The sequence below is a fragment of the Pseudopodoces humilis genome, chromosome 3 (genome assembly GCF_049639895.1).
Source record: "Pseudopodoces humilis isolate 2021_Gansu_Grassland_sample_001 chromosome 3, ASM4963989v1, whole genome shotgun sequence".
Taxonomy (NCBI): Eukaryota; Metazoa; Chordata; class Aves; order Passeriformes; family Paridae; genus Pseudopodoces; species Pseudopodoces humilis.
In genome coordinates, this window is record NC_142202.1 from 6,170,261 (window position 1) to 6,183,356 (window position 13,096).

Sequence of the window (13,096 nt, forward strand, 5' to 3'; positions counted from 1 at the left end):
CATCTGGCAATTAATGTCACAATCTAATTATCTGTCACAACAGAAACACATTGGTACTAGAAACAGTTGAAATCTGTGCATACAAACAGAGTTAGTCAAGGCACCTTCTTCATTATGTATCTCCTGCATGTAAGTAGCAACTACTTTCCTGAAAAGGAAAAAAAAAGGCAACCCTTCTCCCCCCAAAAAATATTCAAAGCTTTAAGTGTTTTCACTCCTTCTAGAGCCACAGAAATAAAGCTGTTCTGCTCAACTCAACACAACAGTTGTTCTGCAAATGCTGTTTTGGACAGCAGATGGATAGAGCAAGTTTCAGTCATGTGGAGCCAGAGATCAAAACTTTCAGTTCAAAATGAAATGTATCGTGAATTTGTATAAAAACTGGCACAATCAAATAAAACAGTGCCACTATTTTAGGGGTTACACTTCAGCACTGAGTATCAACAATTCCAAGCTGCAGTTTCTAGGTATTTATCTACATTTAAAATTAGACCAAATAAAAGGCTGAATGGGAGCTCTGGGTTTCAACCTCTGATCTAGGGACAAGTCAGAGATTTGAAGCAGTAAGTAGTACTATTTACTGTGAAATAAACATTCCTAATCTTCTGTGTTCTCCTTCTTAGGGTAATAGCTTATGATTTCTTTCCTGCATAACCTCAACAGGCAGCACAGGGCATGTTCTACAACAGACTAGAGACTGGTAGTAATGGCACTTTCCAAAAGGGAGAGGGGCTGAAGAAGAGAAGGAAGAGAACCACATCCTCCTTTCCATGGTATGTGCACTCAGTTTTAGCCTAGATGATGTATCTATATAACACAATCACTTATTTTATTTTAAGACAAGAAGCTTTTCTAAGAAACTACGCTTAGTATACAGTACAATCCAAATCTGTTTTCCAGATTGGGTTATTCTATAGGATTAGGTAAAGTGAAGCCTTAGGTTGAAAAAAATAAAAATAAAAAAAAAAAGCAAATTAATTTGACAGCCTGTTTAGACAAGAGCAGTTCTGGACAAAGACCCAGAGATGGGTGTAACTACACAATCTCAGAGACAAACTGGCACCTGCTGAATTTTGATACAGGGCTAGTTGGTGCTGTTAGGATCCAAGATGGATCAGAACTGGAGACTTGTAGGACTGAGCTTTTAAAGAGCCTATATTTTGGTTAAAAGAAGTCCATCATTGGATTTAGTCCTAGAATCACAGAATCACTTAAATTAGATGTCGCTAAAATTCAGCTAAAGTAATAGTTTACAATTTTTTTCTATTTAGATACTTATTAGAAAATTAGTAAACTTAAACAACCCTTATAGACCATAACACCATAAGCTATTTGAATGTTAAGAACAATGAAGTGATGTACACCTCAAAAGATGAGGCAGCATTTAAAGTTACTCTGTCCTGTTCTTCCTACTGACACCACCAGTTTACTCACTTGTAGCCATGATACCTGGAGGACATGCTGGTATCCCGTGATCAACTGCCCATCTGTAAGCTCCTTCACCAACTAAAAAGCTAGGAGACACAGAAGAGGGAGTTTAAACAAAACCATATAACAAATCCCCCTTTGCTTGCAATTATTTTTTCTATTTGGTTTGGTCATTTTTAAATCATAAGCTGTCTGTATTTCACAGGACTGTCTGCTATCATTACATTTGGCAACCTTATGTAGTTTCATTAAAAGATTACACAGCTCTGACATTAAATGTATTACTGGACAAAACCAAGTGCTATTCAATTTGAAATTCATTACAAAACAGCATCAGCTTTCAACTGCAGCTAAAATAGGACAGAGCTGTCTCCAATCCTGCTCTCTATTACAACTTAGCAAGATCCTGAACACCAAAAATAGGGGATGAGAATGGCGAGAATGGTAAGGTATTTCCAATAAAGCCAGCCAGTGCCAAAGGAATACCAAAAAGTATTTTGAGAAGTACAACACAAGCTAAAAACCAACTTTATTTAGACAGATTAAGGTCCATTTCATGGAGTTTTACCAAGCATTTGCAAATGAGACTAGCTCACTAAATTTTAAATATATTTGTAAAAAAACCTCCAGCCATCATAGAAGCTGTTTTCTAGTCAGTACTGAACACTCTACCATAGTGAGACAGTACACACAGCTATGACAACAAACAAGAGCAAAAAAATACACACACATGGAACTTTTAGGGATAGAACAAAAAGCAAACCTCATGTTGTTTCCCCTTAAAGAAATTAATCATACTGCTAAAAAAAGGGTTACGTAGTAGCTGGAAATGAGACACTTTCATAAAGCTGCTGTGCACCACAGTAAAGGACAACTACTTCCAATCTTATTTCAAAAATGGACAATGAAGTTAAGAAAAATACAACTGCCTAATGGACACAAGAAGCAAAGACCAAGAATTTTCAGCAAATTGATTAAAGTTTTACAGAAATACCAGAGTTATGAAGATGAGTTTAAAGAAGTTATTCCAGCTACAATGTAGTCCCTGGGGCCATGCAGTTCTCAGCTTCTGAGAACACTATTGATATAGCAAATTTCTTGGCCTTAATGCTGCTGGAAGTTTTCTTGACAGTGCTACATCCAACACCTGCAGCTTTCACTATATAGTATTTTGTGGTGGTATTTTCCACCCTCTATATGATTTACCCAATCCAAGAAGTGTGCCCAGTCTTTCTTTACCAAAGTCTCAAAAAAGGTTGATCTAAATGAGAATTTGAATTGTTAAATGCATATTTCTTACCATTGTTAGTGCAGCTCCAGGTAAGAATTGTTCACGTTGCAAGATACTGTAGGATAAGTTATTGGGTACTTTGGCAGAACTCAAGCATCTACTGTTAGTGTAAGTTAGTGCTCAAGAAACAACCTGGCACTGACACATAACATAAAAAACTTTCAATATTAACACAAAAAAGATATGCAAACTGTAGCCAAACCTAATTTAGTAACATTCTTCATTGTCCAAAAAAAGGTGGGTTTGGTCTTTATCAAATAATACATTTTTGGGAAGTAAATAAGGACTTCCTTTTCAATAAAATAATTTACACAGAGAGAAAGGTTAGGCAGGAAAAGTAACAACAAACTCAGCATTGGGAGTTTGATATATGATAACTTGAGCACAGCTCAGTCAGAAACACTGTGTTTTACAAGCAGTTTCACTGCCTTTTTGAAACTCAAAACCAGAAAATGTCACTAGTATTTATGAAGAGTGCAAAAAAGCATCCAAGAGGGTCTCCCAACTTATGTGATGTGACTGTTTTAGTTTTTTTCCCTACTATAATACACACAGTTTTAGTCTCAAAGACTCATTAAATTAGAGCAAAAAACTAATTGAGGCTACACATCACTACAGAGGTCATCCACCTTTTTTAAACTATTCAGTTTGGATCTTTAAAGGACACCATAATCACAGAAAAGTTAAAATAAACTGTTTACAACACAAACAGCATCAGGATCTCAGTGCTTTGTTGTCTGTACATAAAAACAGAACTACCACCAAGCTTGATTTATTGGGGGAGAGGGAAGAGGGAACAAAGCCAGTGAACTATAGAAAGCAGTCAAAACCACCCCAAGTCTCAAAAGCCTTCAGGCTAATTCAGAATACAATCTCCAAAGGGAGGGAAAAAACAAATATATAAACAAAGGATGAATGAGTTTATTCTCTGCTACTCTGAAAGCTGGGTCTGCACAAACAGGACATGAAGATCTTTCTTGCAAACATATCAGACAGAGTACTCTGTAGTTCTTGCAGGCTCAGAACACAGAGGATGAAAACACCCTCCCAGCAAGGAGGCAGTGCTCAGATGTGCTTTCCAGTTCCAGGCACACTAGGCCATATTAACAGAAAATATAAGTAAAGGCCTCTAAAATGGTCTTTTTAGGCATTTTTCTCCAAGAACATGATTATTCTGGTGCTGAATACTCCAAACAGGACCCTTTAATATGGGCTGTACGGAAACAGGCTGCTCCAAGCTAAACAGAATTGTCAGAAGGCTTGGTTCTCAGTCAAGGAGATCCTGATTGTAGTAAATACTCTTTGTAACATTTTATCATAAAACGTAGCAAGCACTCTGAAATCAGTGTTACAAAGAAGAAATTGTTCTGAAGAAATACAGAGCAGAGATAAAAGGTGGTGCAAGTCCTCATTCACTCTGGGAACTTTTTTGACTAGGCACTGCCCTACAAGTTACACCACGTTTGTATCCTGCACACGATATCGTAAAGCTTTGAAGCAATTACCAATCCCTGTATATCCAAAGTGGGGAAAAAACCTAAGAAGGAATTCTTTCCCATATAGTTATTATTGAGAAAGGAATATGGGCAGGGACTTGATGTCAGTACTATTAAGGAGTTCTAAGAAAGGAGACATTTAGGTGCATTTGTGCTGTCCTACAAATCTTACCAACATACATTTAAGAGCAGACCAATGTAAAGAAGCTTCTTCCCTTACATCAAGGTTTCACAGTAGTAAACAGAAAATCCTCAAGCTTATTACTACAAAACATCTAATCCATTACTCTGTAACCAAAGACTGCTTCCAAAGGTTCATCCAGTTTGTAATCATGCAATTACTAAAGTACTTTCTTTTGTGAAAGTTATACAAGGAACAGGAATATCTTACAGGAGATCATGCAATATTTACAAGTCAAGTATTTTCTGTTCCTGCACCAGAGAAAATCCTAACACCAAGCTGAATGAAGTAAGGCAGAAAGATGTCAGGACCTTAGAGATTTCAACAACTGCACCATGCATTCAGGGCTTCTCTAAACTTTTTAAATTCTATTTGGATTGTGAAACTCTGTGTTTTAAATAACACAACAAGAAATTGATCCAGAAGGACACACTCTACAGAACAATTTACAGCACATTAGATACAGCAGTTCAGACACTTGATGCCGCCTTCCCAATAAGCTTACAATCTCTGAATAACTTAATTCACACTCATTGGAATTTCTTCTGTGGAAGATCAGAAATATACAACTTTGAATTGGTTTTGAGCTGCCGCTATGAAAATGTGTGCTGCACGGGGGTAAACAGGCCAAGCAAACTGTCTCCACATGTTCTTTTATAGTGAAAAAATACTCCCTAATGCCACTTTTACTAACCTCACAGCTCCTGAATTTTCCCTGTTTGGTCATGTGCCAAACATTTTTGGCAGAAAACATTAAGCTAGCTTAGATCATGCTATAGAAACAGTCTCTACCATAAGTTCTTATGTTAAGCAGTATCTGGAAGTTTCCCCAATACACTCTGTGGCACTGAGAACCAAGATGAAAATCGCGTACCTTTACAATTAAAAATCACTTACTAGAATCCCGACACTTCCTAGGAATGCCAAAATATGGCTAAATTCTTGTCATTTGACTCTAAGTATTCCCAGCACGGACAGGAATATATTTCAGTCCCTAAACAATGTGTCATGCCAACCCCAGCCAGAAAGGCAAGGCATGAAATCCTCCATACCATCACCTTCGATGTACGTGAGCTTTATTCATTCTGACCTTGGTGTGTACAGAAGCATCCACCACAGCAAGCCCAAAGCATAACCCATCATATCCCACTAGTATAGATTGTTTCCAGGGTAAAAAATTTGTCTTAAGATGAGCATTCAAAATCCAGAAAGGGGAAAAGAGGAAATGAAAATATTTATCAGGTAACCCAAGTGCACAACATTTGCACAATAAACTGCATGTGTTAGTTCCAAAGAAAGCTCACCTCTCATCTCAAGATTTGAGTTATCCCATCTTTATAAGCATCTTCTAGCCTTGCATAGTCCTCAAAAGATTTAGTCTTGCCATTGGAGGGCAAGAGGATATAGCTCCTTTTCCACAGAGTATTTTTAAAATAATAGCATCATAAACTAGGTCATAAAGTCACAGCAAAACACCCAAGTGCTCTTCCTTGCAGTAATTCTAGAACACTGATGATACAAGTAAAACAATCCCAAGTGCTTGCTCCTGTAGCTGACTTCAGTACTACTTCTGGAACATCAGAAAAACACATTTCACACTTATTTCACATTCTAATGTACCTCAGCAAAACCTCATTTTCTTCTGGCAGCTGAAGAAATGAGCAGCTAACAGCTACTGAAATTAAAGTTCTTATTCTTTCGTAAACCTCTCCACAATTACTCTGTTCTTTAGCCATTAAAGAAAAGTGTTTAAAATGCAAAATCTGTCAGCTGATGATTTGATTTCAAGGTGTTTTTTTTCGATCTATGAACTTTTTCTGAACATGACAGAACAGTGAAATCCTCACTGTTTAAACTGGAATACTGCACCATCCAGCTAAAGGCTACTTGGCTAATTTTACAGAACACTACAGCAAGGAAAGTAAAATTTGTAAATCTAATAATTTTTTTTTTTTTAAACTACAGAAATGCTGGTTTAATACTTCTGCAAATACTGACCACTAGTAGACAAAGGGCAGCAAATTCAGACAGGTATGATAACTGATGATAGTAGTCAATTAATATTAATGAATTAGTCAAGTTGTCTACCTGTCAGATTAAACTGCTAATGAAAATAAGATGGTTTTAAGAGCAATCAACTCTGACACATTTCTTGGATTCTTTCCAAAGTGAGGCAATAACATTTGAAGTTATTCTGCATTTAATACTTACCTCTTCCATCTAAGTTTTATATCCATCTCAATGAGGGACTGCTTGTTTTCATTTTTGTTGTAAATGTTATTAAATTTATCTTTAAAATAAGAGGAAGTAACTAAACACTGAACATTTCCACAAAGCCACAAAAGCAGTAAAACAGGATTTTTTTTCTATACTTATTAAAAACTGTTGCTTTTTGTTAAAGGTAGACAGAGGCAAAGGCAGTAGAATTTCCCTTTAATCTTGATGTTTTTTGGGATTTTGCAAAAGGCTACAGTAACAAACATAAGAATTAAGTATGACAACTAGAAATAATTAGACGGACAGAAAACTATCACAAAATGATGTTGCCATCTATATCAAATATTTCCACTGAGTGCACAAGAAGTTTCAAGATTAGAGAACAAAGCTTATCTTCTTTTTAAAGGCACACTATCACTGGTATGTAAAACGGCACCAGCCTTCCAGGGTGAGATAAAACCTTCAAATATTGCATCCATGCAGTAGAGACGAAAGAGCGAAGAAAAGTCAAGCAGAACAAAGCAATTACCAGGGTGGAATTCTGCCAGCAGAGAGTTTCCCCTTCTGCCCTTCACACAACAATCTATTTGCAACCGAAACTGGATTCTTGATTCCTAAAAAAGAAAAATTAGCAAAAAAATGGGAACAAAACATTAAAATATTTTTCCTCATTGCACTACAGTGTTCATTTTGGCAGTGGAACTCAGCTTCCTTTAATTTCCAAGGGTTTGTCAAGTCATTATGAGACACCTTATGTTGCAATGTAGTAAGAACTTTTTCAGTTTTCCCTTGACATGCTGTTAGTAGTGACAAAGCTTCCTAGTCAACACATCCCCCACTTTTTTTTAAAAGAACAAACCATATTGAAAAAGGAGGAGTGATCTACCACAGAAATCTCATGTAAAATCTATTGTATCTAAGGGCCAAAGATGTTTATAAGCATTAATTTTCCTAGATGGAATTTTTATTTGGATCTGGCCAGAACAGAAATAACAGAATTAGGCTTTAGCTGTCTCTCACTCTCAATTTCCTCCTTCCTCATGTTTGGAAGGATACATTTTGTAACAAACAAGGCTTGAAACACTTAATTTTACTATTTATTTTAGATTTATATCTACATGAGGAAGCTATTACCACAGTTTAGAACTATTCTAGGATAAAGAACAAAGCTTGAAATCTTGTCAGAAGAGCTGTTCAATAGTAACAGCTAAGGCCATTCATGTACTTAAAATGAAACCTCAACAATCCCCGTTTTGGACTTTATATTTGTTTTATACTGAAAGCTAAAACTAGACAAAAGAGAGAAACACATTAGCTCTCATATTAAATAAGTTCCATGTGCAAATAAATGCCTGAGCGCAAAACCAAACAAAAAGCCTAATTTAAATACTTGTATTTTTAACAACTGAATTTTATTATGAAATTCAAATTCATCTGAGCACACTGAGTCCCACTGTGAATACTGTGGGGTATCACACAACTGTTCTACGTCAAAGGATTATCAGCAAACTAATAAGACAACATGTTAAACAAAGAAATTAACACAAGCCAGCACTTCAGGGAGCAGGAATGCCTCCCCTTTTTTTAAAGGAGTAGAATTTATTTAAACACAGCAGAATTTAAAATGTGTCCCCCTTCAAAACAATTACCAAAAAAACCCAAATTGATCTTTGCAGTTAAATCAGTAGTTAGCTTTGTAATACATAATTAACATACCACTCAGTGCTCCAACTGCTCCAAAATTCAATGACTTTCCATCCATTATACTGGCATCGCACTCTATCTCACCCAGAAGGTTTAGGTTAGATCCCAATCCTGCATTTGTAAAAGGGGAATCCTAAAAATAAGAATGAAACACTATAAGGCTACGTCCACAATAGACTAGATCAAAACCTCTGTATAACTGATCTGATGACATCAATCTTGGTGCAATGCATTTTCTTATTTTAATAGTTTAGTCTTCCACAACAAAAACAAGGGCAATTTGAACAGAGCATCTAAAATTACTGCCATGGACAGCTTTCATCTCTGTAGGGCATGATATATCTCAAATGTAATAATGCACTAATAAAAAAACAATTATCCAATTTAAGATGATCAGTTCTATGCAAGTAAAAGCCTTACAATACGAGTGAAAATCTCTTCCTCCCCCAAAGCACACACTTAGCTTTATCCTTAACCCATCAGGTAACATTTAAATAACACCTTATAATCACTGCACAGACCAGTCAACCTTTGAAACTCCTAAAAATGACACCACAGCAAAACAGAACTGTCCCCTTTCTGAACATTCCGAGCCCATGACTGCAGCTCCACATGCAGAAATGAAGACCTAGCACAAACAATTCACTTTGTAAAATTCCTATTTGACTGTTCGCACAAGGACTGTGGTCTGGAAGCTTCTTGACTAATACTTCCATAGTAACTGTGGAACAACATTTTAACAACAATCATAACCCTAGCTCCTTTTTTGTTAACACCTTCTGTGGCTTTTAAGAAACCCAAGGTAGTCAAAGAGTAAGCTCTGTGTGCTAGAACTAAACCCCATTTGTACCCCTCCATTTCATCAGAGCATCCCCATGACTTTAAAACCACAAAATTTCAAAGTAGCACAGTTCAGCAGTCTCACTGCCTACTCAATACAATCCCCTCTTCTAGATGCAACGAATGTAGGACAAAGAGAGATAACAGCTGAATCCAATCTCAGAGAGATGCTGTATGCTTTCAGAGTTTCCTATATTTAAATTACAACAGTGTAACAACCTGATGTGACAAAGAATAATGTTTGTTTAATCCAGGTGTGAACATGTACTGCAGAGGTATGACATCTCATTTCACTGATGAGTAATAAAAGATGAATCAGGAAACAAATTACTGGAAACAGCTCAAAGTTCTGTCCTACAATTAAAATTAACTGGATGGATTTTTAACATAGTAATCTGCAATGAACTTAAGAAATAAAACAGAGGTGAGAACACAGAAATGAAAAATTAATCTGATGTCAGTTAGCTTTTATTAACTTTCAAATGAACAAGTAGTGAGTAAATTCAAAATCTGTTCTGCAAGATGTTGATTCAAATTTACAGAGACATGTGAAGAGCTCTCAGTGTTTGAGTCATCAAAACACTCTCTTTCTGAATAATCATGAATACAAGATCCCTGACTGATGCATAATCATGAAACTGGCCTTTGTTTTCTGCTTTTTCCTTCTGAACCAGCACAAGATTTTATGCTATTTTATCCCACATCACAACACTTCTTCCAATTCACTGTGTATATTCATTTTGTTGTTCATTTTGACAGCTACACCTCACAGCAAATGAGACATTTGAAAAGATTTTAGGATAATGCAACATTTACAGTTTAGAGTGCACAAGTAATTTTCTGTGGAAAGGGGATGGATGGGGAAAAATATGTTTAGAAACAGATGATGGCCTTGAAGAGGCAGAAGACTCCAAGTAGCTGCTGGCTTAGCTAGCTTCATTGCTTCCCAGGCTCTACAAACATGAAGAAAAATAAGTCAGTGAAATTTAGAAAAAAAGGGAGTGGAGAAGTGGTGGAAGGAATTGAAAGCAAACGGTGAAAGGTACTTAGAAACCACAGGAAAACCAGGGATGCTTCGGATGAACAATGCTTGCTCCAAGTGCTGTCCAAGTCCTCTGCCCCTGGGTAATCAGAGTGCAAAGACCTGTGAGTCTGGAGACAAATCTCTAATGTTCTGTTCCAAACACATTCACTCAGTGCATGATACTCCAAAGAATTAGCAAAGAGGAAAAAGGCTGTGCTCCACAAGTTTGTCACTGCCACAAAGCAGAGACCGCTGTTACCTTAAGAGTAGATGTCATGGCCAAACAAAGGGAGTAAGGACCCACCAGAAAATAAATCCTGGTAACACTGTCTAGAATCCCTCTGTACAAAAGGCACAAAGGTTTCTATCATCTGGTAAAGGTAATAACTAAAAGGGGAGAGGGAAAAAGTACAGGAGAGTTCACTTTATTTCTAAGGATCTGTATGTGCTACATGTTTTGGCATAGCACCTTCACAGCATGACCTCAAGGATGCACCAAGAGATAATTTAATCACAGGATCTAAAGACAAAGGAAACGTCACCTATTTCTCCCTATGCAATATTCATCAGAATACTACAGAATTTTTGATAAATAACAACTCTACACCAAATTGCCTATGTCTCTTTGGTGGGGTAACTCTCATATTAGGACTCAGAAGGAATCTCACCAATAACAACATGAGTAACTTCTCCAGGAAAAAGAAATAAAGACCAAATTCCAAGCACCTGTTCAAAATTTCTGTGGAGTTTCAATTAGCTTTAGAATCAGATTGCATTCAATTAAGAAAACAAACAGTCTCAGAATTCCTAAGAGGAAGATGGTTTAACTTCATACATCTGAAAGGCAATCTGAAAACAGCTTTAGAGAAACTGGGTGTGAACCCATGGAATTTTTGATATCTACCTGAGTGTCTCTGAAGTGAGATAAAAGCCTTTGAAACAAGGCAGGGGAAAACCTTTATTAAAAAAATGGGAACATGACATTCACACCTACTTCTGTGAATAGGTGAAGACATGAAATACACCACACAAATACAATCTCTTTTTGAAAACATTAATCTCTGCGAAGTCTGACCAAAAGATTTCAAGAGTCTGATATGCAAGTGGAGGAATATAATGCATGAACATTAAGCTGCATTTTGAAATGAAAATTCAGAACTTTCAAGGAATGCAGAAACATTTAACCAGAAGCATGCATACCTTGAAAGGGGGAAGAAACAGACTGACCTAAGTGAGTCTGTTCATACACTCAGACAGAAAAATGCAGCACTGCAAGACATGACTACCATAAAATGGGGAAGAAGCAAAGCATGTGTCCAGGAAAAGGGAGGACAGGAAAACAGAAAAAGGTATCTTCAGGAATATACTTTTATTGAAACCGCAAGCAGCAATCAGCCTTTGTGTTTTTAAGGAAACTGAAAAAGACAAGTAAGCAAACCAAGACTAAGCTTTGCATGTTAACAGCAAGCCTTGCTACCACAGAATAGTAAGCACAGAGAAAAGACAAATTCAAAGCATTTTAACAAAATATAACTCTTCAATTACGTGAAAAATATTAGACCTCCTGGCAATTACTCCACAAAGTATCTCCAACTTACCACGTAAACCTGTAGCAAAGGAGGTAAGAGAAAGCCTTAAGACGTGAAATAAGCTTTGTTTTCCCAAGTTACCCATCTTGCAAAAACTTTCAAACTTCTGAGGGTATCAGTTTTATTTTCAGAACCCTGTTTATTTCAAAATGTATTTATAAATGTTCTGGCAGCAAGTACAGGCATCCTGAAATTTCTATCTGTTGTCAAAGTCGGAATGCTTGAAGATGTTACTTAGCTCTGTAATACATCTAGGCAAATAGTTAAAATGCTCAGTTTTCAATTAACTTGAAAGAACACTCCATCCATGATACCGTTTTGGCCATGGCTTATTTGGAACTTCTAAACCAAATTCAAAGTCTACAGTCACTTCTTTTCACATACTGTAATTTTAAAAGTTATCTTTCTGTGAGAATTTCATGGCAATCAATATTCTACAAGGATGAGTCACATCCCTTTCAATTACATAAGCAAAAATGTTTTTAGACAACACTTTTGTCACAAATTACTTTCAGTCACTCTGCAGCAAAACTTCATAGTACTGCTTTTAACCAGAATTAACAACTTCCAGTTCATTACCTAATAGAAGTTCATCTATGGTGACTGCCTTAATACAACAAGGATGCATCTGCTTGAAAGAGAAATCCTTGGGACTAAGACTGTATATTCAAAAGTCTTAATTGCTAGGCAAATAATTAAAAAAAAAAACAAAAACAGAGAAAAAAAACAATTAATCAAGAAAAATGTACTTTCACTGCAAAATTTTACTGACCACAGAACCACACTGCTTGAGTATAAAAACAGGTCCAAAACATTCTTTGCACTGATCTGCAGTACCAACGTGCAAAATAAACTGAGCAGTTTCAGTAGCAAGGAGATTGGAAATGTGATATCCACTTCCCCATCAACCATATTACCTTCCAATTGAAATTATGTTCATAAAGAATATTCTACTGAAGTCAGATAAAGAAACAAGTAAGCTACATACATATTAATGAAGGATTACACTAAACTTAGAAACAATGAAATCTTCATCAATCTTTACAACCACTGTACATTCCTGTCTCTAATACCTGACCTATAGACTTCATTAAGTGCTCTGTAGTCAAAAAAAAGCTTGAAATTGCATCATTTTCTCACAGCCAGACAGAAATGCAAATCCACATGTGGTTTTGCTGAAAACAGCATGTTTTAAGTGGGTTGTGTGGGGTCTCCTCCCTGCCACAAAAAAAAAAAGTGTTTAATAATTTTGTTGTGTTTCAACAAAAATCCAGGCATCATATGGTGCCTGATAGCAAGAGTGTAACAATTAACAGTACTGCAATA

At 36.4% G+C, this 13,096-nt stretch overlaps 1 protein-coding gene across 6 annotated transcripts in view; it reads right to left on the minus strand.

Annotated features, from left to right (window-relative positions):
• The window catches only part of TASP1 (taspase 1), a 78,545-nt gene that overhangs the window by 56,264 nt on the left and 9,185 nt on the right, over positions 1 to 13,096 (minus strand). For 5 of the 6 annotated variants that reach the window (XM_005525429.3, XM_088052870.1, XM_088052871.1 and 2 more), the window contains exons 5-7: positions 8,330 to 8,450; positions 7,143 to 7,227; positions 1,435 to 1,514 (exon numbers count right to left, since the gene is read on the minus strand). In XM_005525429.3, coding sequence (XP_005525486.1) covers positions 1,435 to 1,514; positions 7,143 to 7,227; positions 8,330 to 8,450 — 286 coding nt within the window. The remainder of the gene's footprint in view (positions 1 to 1,434; positions 1,515 to 7,142; positions 7,228 to 8,329; positions 8,451 to 13,096) is intronic. The other variant, XM_005525430.3, reaches the window with a different exon arrangement.